Source organism: Macrobrachium rosenbergii, chromosome 22 (genome assembly GCF_040412425.1).
Source record: "Macrobrachium rosenbergii isolate ZJJX-2024 chromosome 22, ASM4041242v1, whole genome shotgun sequence".
NCBI classification, from domain to species: Eukaryota; Metazoa; Arthropoda; class Malacostraca; order Decapoda; family Palaemonidae; genus Macrobrachium; species Macrobrachium rosenbergii.
The window spans coordinates 29,601,268-29,618,407 of NC_089762.1; the positions used below are offsets into that span (position 1 = coordinate 29,601,268).

The window sequence follows — 17,140 nt, forward strand, 5'->3', positions numbered from 1 at the left end:
GAACCTCTCTTCAGAAATATGCTTAAATACAACAGGGGACAATAACCATTCTTCAAGAATGCTCTAATTCAACAGGTGACAATTGTGTATGAAGAATGCCCTAAATTCAACAGGTGACAATTGTGTACATCATGAAAGAAAATCTCACTGGTTGCTAACAATGCGAGAAATTTCGATATATTAGGTGAACAGGTCACAACAACGTTTGTTGGTAATTTCACTGTTGGTTAGCTTACACTAACTTGAGACTATTCTCAACTCTATTTTCCGTAAGTTTTATTTTAACAAACAATTCCCACTATCAGCTGATCCCAGATGTTTTCCTGTCTAGAGCGACCAGTTTTGCTGACACAGTCACCGATATGCAGTAAACATGCCACACTATTGAGCTTTGCCGTTCCAGAGGTGTGACCAATTTTGATGACACCGTCACCAATATGCTGTAAACATGCCACACTATTGAGCTTTTCAGTTCCAGAGGTGCGACCAGTTTTGCTGACACCGTCACCAATATGCTGTAAACATACCACACTATGGAGCTTTTCAGTTCCAGAGGTCTTTTATACCTCACACCATATTACTGTAGAACAGTCTCCCTAAGGATGTTGTGTAATTAGAACCTCAAAAGTTGAAGCAAAGGTGCAATGTATTTCTACCCTACAACAATTTACCTTGTACTTATTACTCTTCGTGATGTATTTTCGATCACCATATGTAATTTGCTTAAAACGAACATCATAATCATTGGAAGCGTATATTCCAATTCAGTGACCGCGTAGGCTTTTACCATCTGGATGGGCTTATTTTCTGAATAATAATAATAATAATAATAATGTTAATAATAATCAGGGGGAAAACCATGACAGTAATATTTAGTAGGTTTTTGGAAGAACAAAATGTCTGAAAGCAAAAAAAATAATCATATTAATGTGGAATCACTTCCATGAATGAAGCTAAAGTAAGTGACCCACAATTGCAAATCAGGCTTCAGGAACTTAACCCCTACACACTATAGAAATGTTTATATATATATATATATATATATATATATATATATATATATATATATATATATATATATATATATATATATATATATATATATATATATTATATATTATATATTATATATTATATATATATATATATATATATATATTATATATATATATATATATATATATATATATATATATATATATATATATATATATATATATATATATATATATATATATATATATAAAGGTACAATGATCTACAATTATCCCAGAAAACTTACTTATCACTTGAGAAAATCAATGTAACTTCATCAAGTTATGGGTGAGGCAACATTTATTAAGTTATATCCAGACTAGTGGAAAATGGGTAACACTTCAACAAACACTGTCTCTCTGGTGCTATTTTACCTAGATAGGTCTCAAGTGAGCAAACAGATACATCACTTACCTTGTACACATTCATTAATGTCTCTAATTACTGGTGGTCAAAATGAAATGATGTTTTAAAAAACTAAACAAACAGGTTTATTTCTAAGTTCAAAAGTTATATGCAAAGTTCACAATCTCAAAAGATTTACTATTAATTGACAACAGTGTAGGATTTAAGTATTTCTTAATCAAGTTTAATTCACAAAACTTTAATTTATTAAGAAAGCAATTTGGTTAGGTAAGGTTCAAACTATTAACTATCACTCAAGTGCCAAGTATATACCTGATTAATTAACACAAACATTCACCAAAATATTACTGACTGGAATCCACATAACCATTCTCCAAAATCTCAATAACAGATAGGCACTAACAAAATGTTAAGAATCAGCAAAACACATTAATTATAAAATGATAGTAATATGAAAGCACAAACATATAAGAATGCAATATGCAAAAATGGAAATATACCAACCACCAAAATATATGCTTAAAGGTTATATCAATCTTTCAAAAGATCACTTCTCTTTTAAAAAAAGAAAAAGTCAAACACATCTTGCTAAGACTTTCTCATAGACAACACTGCCAAGTCACTAAGACATAACAGAACTCGGTAATCACCACATTACCTTTTGTAATTATTACACCATTACACACTCCCACAATACGTGCACAAAACAATATTCCTGATCACCTTCTACAAAATTAACACACTCCTGGGGTGAGTTTTAACAGAGCTTTTACAAACAGTAAACCTTCAGTATCCCTGATATATATAATGGGATTATTGAGAGAGAGAGAGAGAGAGAGAGAGAGAGAGAGAGAGAGAGAGAGAGAGAGAGAGAGAGAGAGAGAGAGAGAATGAATGCTTATCTCAGGGACCCCTTTGGCTGACTGACTGTCTTTGGAACAGCACTGCACTTAACGCTCCAACAAGCTCTTCCAGAATACATGATACATAGAGTATGTATACATTCATACATATACAAGTATACACGTGTATGAATACATATACGGCTGAGCTTCGAGCGCCTGATCTCTATGATAGACATTTCCTGGGACACTCACACAGCTGAACAAACAGAAGGAAGTGCTTTTAGACCCAAAATAGGTTGGCTGTCAAGATGTCAACTTCAAGTACCTCTCTCACTCATTCTCTCTTTTCCAGATTATGAAAAAGAATAAGCACAGACACAGCTAATAAACATGAGTTAGACACACATGATGAATGTATAACAAAGAACTCGCCGATTGGCTGACAGCTCATCACAATAATATAAGAGGGGTCTTTTTGCCTAAGCGCAAGTTACTGGACACCTGTGTAAGTATGGAAGTGATAAGATCTTACCCTCTCTCTCTGCAACAGGCTGTATACAATTCCATATATTAAACAAAGGGAAAAAACACACCAAACCATTGTAAGATTACATGATATACAATTAATCTGTAAGGAAAAGACATTTTAAAATCACATCTTCACAATGAATGACGAATCTGCAAGCAAAACATCAAAATTTTCACAGAGACATATAAACACTTATAAAATGGTTATTTATGTTATAACACATTATATATATATATATATATTATATATATATATATATATATATATATATATATATATATATATATATATATATATATATATATATATATATATATATATTATATATATACACACATGTGCACTATATATATATATATATATATATATATATATATATATATATATATATATATATATATATATATATATATATATATATATATATATATATATATAATATATATATATATATATATATATATATATATATATATATATATATATATATATAGACATATCTATATATTGGCCATGTAAACTTGATGACCATCATATACTGGAAACACTGGTCTATACATCAAATCCATCTACAATCTCACTCTGCTTTCCACGTTTGTCCAAACATCCATGCTACTACATTCCGGTGACATTTAAAAAACTCGGTTTAGTTCCATTCAGTAATCACTAACTACATTAATTCAAACTGCTAATGGTCCTGTATTCCATTCCAGTCCTCTTGTGGTAAACGTTAGAATATCATAACAACAATCTTGAACAGAAGATGCACAACGCCATTTCAACATTTTTACAAGGCTGTTTTTCGCCAGAAGTGCCCCATATCAGTATCAAAGTTACTAGCCTCTATCACTTATCTTGTCAAGACTACAGCTCATGTTATCAGAGATCATATACTCTTTGAATTATGACCCAGTCTATTATTTGGTAATGTGTTCTCATTACCTACCATATTTGCACAACAAGTGACTTCCACAATTCACAAACTAAAAAGGGTTTTGGGCAAAACCATGTTACCCAAAACAAAACACCATGTAATCCTAAATGTACTCTCTTCAAGTTGGCAATAATGACAGTCCTAATGGAAATGCAGGTGATTCGAAAAGGAAATTGTGCGTAAATTAACCTTTTAAGGGGTTGGCACAGAATGAGCACCCTGATCTGAGAAAGATTTCGAATAAACCAGTATCATTCTGTTGATCCTTAATGTTTACCCAAGTCTGATGAAACAAACACATGCCCCTGTATAACCCCTTTTGAAGCAGTTAGTCTCCTGGTCCTCCTCCATACCCCCTCCCTAGTATATTAAGCAGCATTATCCCCTGTAATTTGTCTGCCTTCCTCCATCACCCTTATCTTTATACAAAGGAAAAACGATTTCTCACAGATTCTTTGGGACTTTTCTCTCATATATACCATAGTCAATCACAAAGTCATACTTTCAACCACAAAGTCAGTACCATCAACTCCTGGGGTCCTGCCAATCTTCATCATCTTAGCTGCCATTCTCATGTCCTCGCCAGTCTCTTCCACATATATTTATCAATATCAAACTTACACCAACCACTTAATCTCTTGCATCGTTCAGCTCTGCCTCTCTTTTGTTCTTTCCATCCAGAGTATCTTCAGAATATTCAGTCATTTTGTACCTTTTATTTATTTCCACTTGCTTAATAATGTTTTTCTCTGCATTTACTTCACTATTAACAACAATATATTCTCCTTGAAGTAACTGATAGCATTCACTGTTTTATTTGTCTTATTACCTTCTTTTCTTCTTCTGCTTCTTAAACAATATCGAGCCTCTCGAATACCACCCGTATGATATTCCTGTCATACCATGACATCTACAGTATACTCACTCACTCTCCCTCTTGACGGTGCGACCCCATCCTTAAATTTTTCATACTCCTTATATACTCCTACAAGTTTCGAGTCTTTAACCTTGCCAGTTCTGCTGCTGTTTACTTCTTAAACACTATTCTCATTTCAATTTCATTACACTCACTTGTCATACTAGTTTCAAGACATTTTCACGATGTACTGTCACCCCTTCATCTCCAACTTAAGCTGTTATCTCTCTTACCTTAGGGTTCAAGTGAATGATAGTCAGATATACTCACCATTACATCTGTCAACTTACTCTAATGTATTCTGCAAAACCCACGCATTCTCCTAGGGTGTTTGCTATCTCTTACTTCATGAATTCCAGACTTAGCATTGCCATTTCTTTCCCCTACTTTTACATTTAAATCTCTTAGCATAGCCACACTTTCAAATTCTCTAAACCTAGCTAGGTACAGATCAAATTCTCCCGAAATTTATCCAAGTCCCACTCTTCTACATTCCTGGGATAGACACACTCAATACTAATGTTTCCTATGCCACAACCTGTATTACCCATACAATCTTCGAAGTAATAAATACACGTGTGTATGGCTTCTAATTCTCAGCAAGTTACAAGAAAAGCTAACTAGCCCAATGATTATATATATATATATATATATATATATATATATATATATATATATATATATATACTGTATATATATATATATACACAATATATATATATATATATATATATATATATATATATATATATTATATATAATTTATATATCCCCCTCTCAGAGTTCCTTGGGACGAGTTTGCTAGCCACACACACACACACACACACACACACACACACACACACACACACACACACACACACACACACATATATATATATATATATATATATATATATATATATATATATATAATATATATATATATATATATATATATATTTTATCACATACACAATTGTTCTGTGCATTAGTAGAATTACTAAAAGGACCTCATTCAAACTGGATGGTATTTAATGGGTTATTATTCAAAAAGTTACAAGCTTTCTTGGACAAACAGTCCACATTATCAAGTATCCGTACGGATACTTGATAATGTGGACTGTTTGTCCAAGAAAGCTTGTAACTTTTTGAATAATAACTCCATTAAATACCATCCAGTTTGAATGAGGTCCTTTTAGTAATTCTACTATATATATATATATATATATATATATATATATATATATATATATATATATATATATATATCTTCTTCGTTTTAACGTGCTTTTTTTCCCATTTTCTATATGGGGTAAGCACGATGCCTTCTTCACGAAGGACTTTGATTTGGTGTTGGGGTAGGCCGTAGCCTCGATCGGCTGCCCTGCCTGACACCGCTTAGACCCCGGTAACGATGTGTACATGTATCGTGCCAATCCCCAGCTGCCTTTCTCCCAAGCAGCGAGTAGAACTGGGCGGGTATGTTGACAGTTCGAGACGTGTGAAGTGTCTGTTATGTTTTTAGAAGATGTTGGAGTGGCTTTGTTTATGTGTGTATTAGTCTGTAACACCCATTTGCCTTTCAGCAATATATATATATATATATATATATATATATATATATATATATATATATATATATATATATATATATATATATAAAATTTCCCCCTCTCATAGTTCCTTGGGATGAGTTTGCTAGCCACACACACACACACACACACACACACACACACACACACACACACACACACACACACACACACACACACATATATATATATATATATATATATACATATATATATATATATATATATATATAATATATATATATATATATATATATATATATATACTGTATATACTGTATATATATGTGTGTAGGTATATATATAACCACAAACAGTTTAACAAGTTCCCTATGCCTCTGAAATGACTTACACCCAAGATGCACTTTCGATTACATTCAGCCTTGGGTGTAAATTTCCCAAAGTACAGTTAATTCGATATTTTATTATATTTGAGTCCTAGTGTTTGTGAATATAAAAGGTGAGTATATACAGTATATGATGAAAAATCATACATATATATATATATATATATATATATACATATATCTATATATATATATATATAAAATATATACACATACACAAATTATATATACATATATAATAATCTTGCAGAAAATGTGAAAAATTAAAAAACCAGAATGATATACGGACATAATATTGCCTCCTAATATTTAGAAATACCAATAAAATTACGAAATCTGGACCAATTTTACAATTTTCACCCTCTGTGCTATGTAGTGGCAACAACATGCAATGTCTCGCACTGGCCGTTCATACCGTACAAGTATCACGAACGTCCGGTACCGAGGCAGTCGCGTAACAATCCGCATTCCACTGAGTCATTGGCTTGGCGCGGATTTGTTTTGACTGAGGTGTGTGTGCTCGGCGGTGATACAGTAATTTACGTTTGTTCTGGAAGTCTCCCCGCTAAACCTGGATTACTGTTGGTCTAGAAGACGTTTGGATAGCTGATTAATTGTCAAGTATTGCAAATGTAAGTACATTTCTGCTCATTTTATTGACAAACTTTATTCAAAACGACTTGGTAGTAATTAATAACTTTAATACCTTGGGTTGAAAAAGGTTGGGGGGGGGACGGTTAGAACTAAAGAGCAGTTAGCGCCAGCCCCTCGGGTATGAAAGTAAAAGTATAGACAAAATACGGTAAATTTCTCATTATCTCAGTAAGTTTCTCGAATTATCTCGGCTGTACGGCATTATCCACACCATTTTCCACACTTTGGCCGAAAAATTATATTGAAAAGCCTATTCGTTTTGCCCCGTTCCTTCACATTTACCCTAAAACCAAAGGCAGTTTCGCTGTTGCCCTTTCGACGTTCACATTATCGTTGGGTTGTTATGCAAGTAAAACTGCAGAATACTACCACCGTTATTCCCGCCAGTCGCCGACCGAGATAAATGCCGTCTTTTTATTATGTTTATGCTATTTAGTTTTGTTTATGGTATTTAACGTCTTTTGCTTATGTTTCTACATTTATCCATTAGGGCTGGTACTAAACACGACGCCTCGTTATGTGAACGTAAAACCGGTAGTAGTCTGCCGTTTTACCAAAACATTAACTTTTTTATATATAAACGCTTGCCATCTGCCTGTGCCCAACAACGCTGCAGACATTATCCTTTAAAAACCGGATAATATCTGTATGTTATACACATTTTTTAAAGTTAATAATATAAACTGACGTCATGTGGTTGCCAAAATTTCTCGCATCTGCCAAAATTTCTCGCATCAAGTGAATTTCCTTTAAGGAACTTTGGTAGAACTTGCGGTTTGACCACACTGAGAAGTAATACACGTAACGAAGATTACCCCACCTGTTAATTTTTTTTTTTGTTTTCTTACCAAGGCTTGACAATGAGCGTCAAAAAGTAGTATATTACCTGGTGAAGAAAAATGGCTTTTATAATGTAGACTTTTATAATTTATAAAGGATTCTGGGGAACTTGACAACGATAGCTTGTTGCCATATCGCTAGTAAATGAGAAGCGAGATGAATCCCCCCCCCCCCGCCTCCCTGGTTCACAATATCTGGCTGTGACTTGTACTTGAAATTGGGTTAATCGGTATGCGTTTCCTTTCAACAAAACGTCGTGATGTTTTTTCTTTGATTATAGGTTACCTTAATATGCTGAACAAGATCCCTTAATATGCTAAACAGGAAATTTAAACTTACATCAATCGTAAATATACTTTAGCCGATATATTTACCGTCTCCGTGCGTTTCAGTGTTCATGGCCAGAAGTTACCTACGGTATTAGCCTAAACACGGCAGCCACAAGTTTAGACTATCAGTATTTCTTGTGGGGATAAGGAACCCTACGTTTTCAAAAGATCTTTATAATATATATATATATATATATATATATATATATATATATATATATATATATATATGTATATATATATATATATATATATATATATATATATATATATATATATATATATATATTAGGGAAAACAAATGTACAGATACTTCAACCTCTGGTGGTTTGAGTGGTTTTGCACGTTTTCGTTAAAATATTAAATGAGGGGAGAAAATATATAAAACTTGCATGAAAAACTTCAGTTTGAAAGTAAACAGAAGTGAGACAAAAATTTCCTGTTACAAATTCACTATCTTTGTTCAGCACCAACCTCCCGGCCTTGAAGGTTGAAACATGAACAAAGCCAGCTTATGTAAATATCTATGCGACATTGTATTTCCCATAGATTTTATTGTGGCTCTTAGAATGAAGTATCATAAGGAGGTTGAGATCACAGGGATAAGAACTCCGATATCGAGTAAAACATGTGATTAATATATATATATATATATATATATATATATATATATATATATATATATATATATATATATATATATATATATATATATATATATATATATATATATATTATAATATATATATTATATATTTATTTTATATATATATATATATATATATATATATATATATATATATATATATATATATATATATAATATATATATATTATATGTATATATTATATATATATTAATCACATGTTTTACCTCGATATCGGAGTTCTTATCCCTGTGATCTCAACCTCCTTATTATGCTTCATTCTAAGAAACCACAATAAAAATCTATGGGAAATACAATGTCGCATAGATATTTACATAAGCTGGCTTTGTTCATGTTTCAACCTTCAAGGCCGGGAGGTTGGTGCTGAACAAAGATAGTGAATTTGTAACAGGAAATTTTTGTCTCACTTCTGTTTACTTTCAAACTGAAGTTTTTCATGCAAGTTTTATATATTTTCTCCCCTCATTTAATATTTTAACGAAAACGTGCAAAAACACTCAAACCATCAGAGGTTGTGAAGTATCTGTTCATTTGTTTTCCCCACTACTTTTGAGAAGAGAGAGATTAATGTGCCATTTTATTTACAGACCGGAGGAGGTATGGACGGTCGTGGCCAGTATGAGAAACTTGAGCGTTATGTCCTCTCTGAGTACGTCATGGAACAATACAGCTTTCCACGCCCACATCCACGTGTCAAAGGCCAGGCAGTAATATCTAATGTAGGAGATAAGTACTCTCAGATACCGAGTGAGTTGTCAAGGGAATGCACTAGATGTGGAACGGTTTATTCTTTGCAAAGAAATGGCAAAACTAAGCCTGAAGCATGTCGCTACCATCCCCACAGGAGACCTATCACAAATCTGAGGTACAGATGCTGTGGAGGCGAGCCCGGAGCAGAGCCATGCTGGGAAGCCCCATACCATGTTCATGAAGCCCTAGACTTAGACAATATGAAGGGGTTCCTACTCTCAAAAGACAACACTTCAGTAACAGCTTCAGAAGCTTATGCTGTTGACACTGAAATGATCTACACAGAAGGGGTTTGGAAGTCGTATGCTTGTCAGTTGTCAACACCAAATGTGAAGTGGTTTATCAGACAAAGGTTGTCCCGGATAATCCCATTTTGGATTACAACACAATGTTTTCAAAACTCTCGTCTTCAGATTTCAGAGGTGTGACAACCACCATGAAAGACGTCCATGAAAAACTGTTGACACTTTGGGGTCCTAACACCATCCTCGTAGGTCACGGGCTAGGAAGAGACTTGATTAAACTGCGAGTGATTCATGATAAAGTTGTGGATATTCAGGTATTATATCCACACAAGAGAGGCCTTCCTTTTATAAACAGTCTGCTGAAATTGAAGGAGATATATTTGCCATATTTAACATATGCAATAGGTTGCTATAAATCCAGCAAGGATGCAATCTTAGCCATGAAGCTTGCTCTACGAATGGCTTAAAGAACTCGCTGGTCAAGTATCAAATGCCCAGAACAGGATGTATGCGTCAGTCGTAATTCCACAGCAAAGAATTTTTTAGAAATATTAATTAATTAAAGTTCGTTTACTTGTGAACCGAAATTCTGCCAGAATTGAGGCGGAGTTTAGTGTTAAAATTTTGCACCAAAATCGTGCTGAACCTCAAATGAAGTGCATTTTCCAATTATGTTTTCTTTTATGAAGACTGACTGGCAAGAAAGTATATTATGTGTACCTAAATCTTGATCGAATCACAAGCAAGTGCTGACAAGATTTTGTTGAGATTATTGATGCCAAATTTTCAAGTTTCATTTTAATTACAGCAATTTCATTTTACCATTGCCAATTCCCCAGTCGTCGAAGTGTTTAACGTATCAAAAAAGTAGTTTTTTCCAGTGTCATTTCGCCAGTAGTCTGGTTTCTGATCATTTAATGTTAAATATTTCTTATAATGTTTTTACTCTAATTTTTCCTATAGTTGAGTTGCTTAAGGAAGTTAGACCAAGTGCTGAATATTGTATTTCAATTTTGATTCTAAAAGTGCCTTCCTATCATTTATGTAGTAGGGACCCTTCCCTTAACCCATTATATCCCAAGTTTTTTTTCTTAAAATTACAAAATTTTTTGTAAAAATTGACTTTAATAGAGGCCAAATGAGACACCAAACCGTGTTATATATTTTTATTAAGATTAGTAAGAGTGATATAAGCTGTCCTCATATGAGGACACTGGGATGATAAGTAATAACTTGACTTATATAAGCTGTCCTCATATGAGGACACTGGGAGGACGAGTAGTAACTAGGAATAATTATAAAAAACGGTTACAATAAAGATATTGAACAATAATGTCAATATAACATTTTCCAAAATAGCAGTAAATCACTCAGAGCTACATGTTACAAAGACTAATCATAAATCATAATATGAGTTTCTATAAAAAAAAAATCAGATTTCTCTTTCGAAAATAATAAATCAATGAATGAAATCATCTGAAACCACCAAAAATTTTCTTTACAAATAATCACATATCTTGTTTGGAAAATTGCGAAACAATGAACTAAATAAATGAGATTATTTAGAGTAAACAAATAAATCTCTTTTCAAATAAATTCAGATTTCGCCTTTGGAAAGCCGTAAAGACAATGGGCAAAATGAATGAAATTATCTAGGGAAACTACTTCACATTATAATTTATAAGTTCTTGTGACTTCTGATGATATGGAGCGATGCATTTCACACACATAGTTACTTCACAATTAGCACAATGTGTTCTAGGCTTTGACTTGCAAGGCTTGTTTTGGCACCTACGCTGCAACAATCGGTTTTTTTTTTATTATATGTCCTTTGCCATCATATCACACATCAGGCATTTTTGTACGGAATACCAAAGGTTTTCGAGGTCGTCCTGTTGACAATGCAGCACTTGCCAGTTTCAGGTAAGGGACACAGACCAATCTCCTAAATTCCAGCAAATCAATATCTTCCTGCTCAGTCACCATCCGATTAACAATCCATGCATTCACAAGAGCCATATCTAGCATGCGAGTAAATAAAGGCCAGTAGCATTTTTTCCCTCTTATTTACACTGAATATTTTGCAACTAGCCAATCATGGTGGTCCACCCTACCCATATTTTTGTTCTAGTTACTGATGGCATTTGGTTGAAGGACGCCTTCCTTGGTCTTAGAATCCTTTACCCAGCGTTGGACTTAGCAAGTGGTTCAACTGAATCAAAATTTGTTCCCATTGTCACACATTTGTTATCAAACCATTTGACTACGAGTATTTCTTCATTCGTGTCGAATCTGTAATCATATGACTCTCATTTTCCCTTTTTCATGTCTTTGTCCGACTTCAGTGGACAATTTCTCAAACAGTTTTCCCTCATGGTTCCTGTAGCCTGAAATCCTAAGTTTCTTAGGTGCACTAGTAAGTCGTAACCAGTAAAATAGTTGCCAAAATATACAGAATGAGACTGTGAATTCTCAACACTTCGTAGCATTTGTAAAAATACCTTTGAACCAACTGAAAGATCTTGGTCTTCTGCAGAAGCATTCTTTCCACAATATAGGTCAAAATTGTAACAATATACTGATGCACCGTAAAGAGCCCAAAGTTTGTATCCGAATCTGATTGGTTTTCCATGCATAAATTGTTACAGGGAATGGTGTCCATAATGCTTGACCATCATCTCATCTACGGCAATACATTCTTCGAATAAACCAAATTGCATAAATGAGTTTTGAAGCATAGAAATGAGGTTTATTTCCTTGAATCCTTTGTCATGTTTATTCTCATTAGCATAGGCATTATCACAGAAATGGAGGAAACTTTTTATATTTTGATAAGAATTCCTCGACATAGCTGCTTTGACAATAGGTACACCAAGATCTTCATTTGACCAAAAATGTCTCTCTGAAGGTAATTTATGATAACCGGACAGAAGTAAAATACCAAAAAAAGAGTTTATCTCTTCAACACTTAGGTTGACGTTACCTTTATTTTTGGTAACAGTAGCATAACGGACACTTTCTTTGATGATATGATCGTGTATATCTGGGGACATGATAGTTTCAAATATTTCAAGAGGTGTAACCTTGCTCATATTTTCCTTCATTTTCTTCAAATTGTTTCCATACGTCTTTTCTCTTGGTTTGTTCTTACTGTAGTCTGGAACTTTATACTTCCAGGATGGTTCAGAATCACCGAGTCTTCTCTTCTTTGTTTTAGATTTCCTCATAACTTTGTCATCACAGTGAGCTATGTCAGAAGATGCCAAACCTGTTGAGGCTGCCTTGGAACCATTGTTTAGGCATGACTCTTCCCCTGGCTTCCAGGAGCTGCAAGAAATTTTTGGTGGAATCTTACTATCTCTTGGGCAGTTGCTTCACCCGTAGTATCATCAGATGCTTCATCCTCATCAGTTAATTCATCAACATCAGGAGGAATAATCACAATATCTGCACTTTCAATTTGTTCTTCATCATGTTCAGAAAGTTCTTGTAATATCTCATCTACAGGATCAAGCAGGTTCCGACATGATCTTACTCCTTCGTCCCAGTGTCCTCATATGAGGACACTCACTTTCGCATGATTTAACATTATATAATGTTCATAGTAACTTCATATGCCAATTATATAGAACATTGTCCTTCAAATTATATGTTATAATACTGAATTAAAAATTCCATTTTCAAAGGAATAAATTGCAATGAAATTTCATTATCTGAAAGGTAGACTTCATAAAAATCTTTTTACTTCATAAAATTTCTTTGGGCGCCTGTGGCGCTTGGAAAAAATTACAATGGTAGGTTAGGATTTAAAGTGTCCAAAACAGGATTAGAAATCAGATTAAGGGTAACAGAATAGGAGAAAAAAATATTTTTCTTAACTGTCCTCAAAATAGGACACTGGGAGCTAATGGGTCAAAGAAATGTTATGTTGCTAATACTATGTCATTTGTTCCTACACAAATACAAACCCTTGGTCCTTTATATGAGGGGATACTTTCGGCGAAGCTGAACAAGGCCGCTAAAGACTTACAAGGCATGAGTTGGTATTACTACCAGCTGGGTATGTGGTTGGCAACAGTGGGAAACCCATGGTACCAACCTCCCAGATTCACGCATTCACTTTACTTTCCAGCCTCGTCTGAAGTGGACGTGTCTTGCAGCTCTCTGTTTGGACTTCTGGGTGCCAAAGCTTCAACCTTTTCACAGTGTGTTTGTTCCTGTTTCCCTTTTGGCTTGTTCCCCTGTGTATTTGTGCATGTTAGTAAGATGGATGATATCTTACAAACCCATGACTTGGATAAGCCTGTCCGCCGGATTTGTCCTGGTAAGGACACAAAGTGCGGCGCCTTCCGCTGTAGGGCGGATTCAGATCCCCACTCCCTTTGCTTAAAATGTCGTAAAGGGAGCAAGGACCCCCCTGGTTGTACTGTTGATGACCCATGTGATGAGTGTAGGCTTTGGTCTCCCGAGCAGTGAGATATGTACTCTCATAGACCCAGATATAAGCGGAAGGAATCCAAGGCGTCGGAGGGCTGCCTTCCGCTCCTTTGACTCCAATTGTGGTTAATCCTTCTCAGTCTTGTCTGAGTCCCGATGGCCTCCCCTTACTGCCCCTGACGGAATCGATCTTCCTGTCCCGTGTCTGCATCCGCGGTCACAGGAGGCGAGATCGGTCGACCTAGCCTACATGCCTCTCAGTCCTCCCCCCCCCTCACCCAGAGTCCCTCATCCCTGGGTTAGGAGGGGAACCTTGCCCACCTTTGTCTTCTTCCTCAGGTTTGGGACCTGTGCCAGGTTTGAGTCGGGCGTGGGAGTCCCTCGGGATGGTTGGCAATCCTGATTTGTCCTCGCTTCTCAAGCACATCAGCTCAGTGGCACAGGGAGGGGTACTGCCCCCTCCCCCCACTACTCACACGGTGGATACTCTCACGACCACCAACGTTACCGCTGTGTTGCCAAGGAGCAGGAGTGACTTCGCTTCGCTGCCTCCCGGCTATGCTCTCGCCTCCTGCCTCACTTCCACCATTACCCATGCCTACCCCAGACTGTCCAACGTTCCCTGCTTCACCGATCGCTCCAGACAGTGGACACTCCCTACAAGATTCGCCTCAACCAGTTGCTCCTGCTTCAGTTCCTACCCCAGTTTCCGTCGACCCCATGTGGTCTGTCTTCAGCAAGCTGAGGGATGCGGTCTTATCCCTGATTGATAAAAAGAAGAAGAAGCGTGCTCGTCAACCACCCCCATCTTCTTCTTCCTCCTCTTCCTCGTCATCGTCATCCTCATCTTCATCTTTGTCCTCCCCTCCCCTCCTCTTCTAAGTCCAATTGGGCTAGGAAGGGAGGGCGGCTCCTCCTCCTTCCAAGAAGACTCGCTCTACTAAGGCAGTGCTCTTTCCCCTCGGGGGACGAACCACTGGTTCTCTTACCGGGAAGGGCACCTCTGTACCCTCCTCGGACGGTTCGGGAGCTCCATCCTCCCGGACTGGTTCCACTTTGGTGCCTCCCAAGTGCGTGTCGCCGAAAGCACGATCTCCTCCGGGAGACCATGCGGGCTCGACCTCCGTCACGAGTTCAGCCACGGAACGGGAGAAGGGGAGGAGCCTGCGGGCTTCTCCCCACCCAAACCATCGCCCTTGCCCAAATCAGACAAGGGTATGGCGGGAAGGTGCCCAAGGACGTCCCGTCCCTGAAGGCGTCGGGGATGTGAACGAAAGGATCCCCACAGTCTTCTTCATATGTTTCGACACCGAAGAAGGCCAGAACACGCCCGGACGATTGGGACAGCTGCCTCCAATCGGCAGTCCGTGCCCCTGCGTTGGTCTCCTCTGCACGCCACAGTGTCGAAGCTCGTCCAACGTCAGAGCGTGGATCAGCTGTGAGGAGACCGTCCCCCGATCGTCATGGTGGTTGCTCGCCCAGACGAGTCAGTCCATCTAGGCCCTCTCACGATCCTCCATTGCAGGTCGGGGACTGTGAGGGGTCCTTCGCCTCCACTGGCTATACCAGCGGACACAACGGCAGTGTTCGCTCAGTCTCTCCCACCCCCTCACTTCCTCAGGATTCTCAGGGAGGAAACGGGGTCGGTAGGGTTACCGGGGCTGAGGCTCTTGGGCAATCAACTTCAGGAAGCGTCCGGTCCTCCCTCGCTCCAGGCGAGTGAAGGGTCGTACGCTGCTGTCGTGCGAGGCAGAGAGGCGGAGTCTGTCTCGGGCTCTCCTGCAGGTGGGGCTTTCCCGGATGACCATCTCTCGGAGGGCCCTCTTCCAAGGGATCCGGACACTCCAGAAATGCAGAGGGCATTTTTAGAAGTCGTTGCACTGATCCGTCAGCACAACGGCCTGGAGGAACCGCTTCCAGCCCCGTTGGAGGAGCAGTCATCCAGACTAGAGGAGTTCTACGCCTCCAGGAGGGAGCCCATGCCCTCTCTTGGTCTCCCGTGGTCTCCTCTAGCGGACAGTGTTCTCAGCCAAGTGAACGACTTGGTCTCCGGACAGTCGTTGTCACTTCGCTCGCCTTGAGCTACCAAGCTGTTACCTCCCCCTCTACCGAGACAGAAGAAGTACTACATTCAGTCAGAAAGTGTACTGCAGATGAAGGTGGTGGAACCAGGGCTGACTCGGTTAGCACCTGGTACCACTTCGGCTCAGCTACTGGCAGAGCATGGCTTTTCTTGCAAGCTGAGATGGGTGCTTTGGAGGGTATGGCTCTGTCTGCCCTCCAGGCAGTCTTTTGGCTTGACAACTGGGCCTTTGTATTGTCAAGAATCGCAGCCTCGTCTACTCAGAGTGAGGATCCGACCTTTAGGAGTCTTTGCCAGTCTGTGGGTAAGGCTATTTCCTTTTAGCCCACCAGACAGCAAACCTCTGGGCCAACCTGGTGCTGAAGAGAAGGGATGCAGTGCTATTCCGGATCACCAGGTCAATAGGTACAGAAGCTGCAGTGTCTCTGCATAATGGACCTATTCTGGACTCCACCTCCCTCTTCCCCAAGGGGGAGGTGGACGCTGTGGTGGACCATCAGGCAGCGACGAAAGGGGTTGCGCAGCCCTCTCATCCTGCGGCCAGGTCCCTGAGCCAGGCTAGCACCCCAGCCCCGAAGAAGTATGGTG

At 37.8% G+C, this 17,140-nt stretch overlaps 1 protein-coding gene and 1 long non-coding RNA gene across 2 annotated transcripts in view; one reads left to right on the forward strand and one right to left on the reverse strand.

Annotated features, from left to right (window-relative positions):
• LOC136850697 (uncharacterized) overlaps window positions 1-17,140 on the reverse strand; it is a 553,838-nt gene that overhangs the window by 468,510 nt on the left and 68,188 nt on the right. The window lies entirely within an intron of this gene.
• Window positions 7,038-11,183, forward strand: LOC136850695 (RNA exonuclease 1 homolog). The gene is given in 3 exon segments (XM_067124517.1): window positions 7,038-7,178; window positions 9,625-10,072; window positions 10,075-11,183. Coding segments are annotated over 2 exon segments (861 nt in total). The 5' UTR covers window positions 7,038-7,178; window positions 9,625-9,636; the 3' UTR covers window positions 10,500-11,183.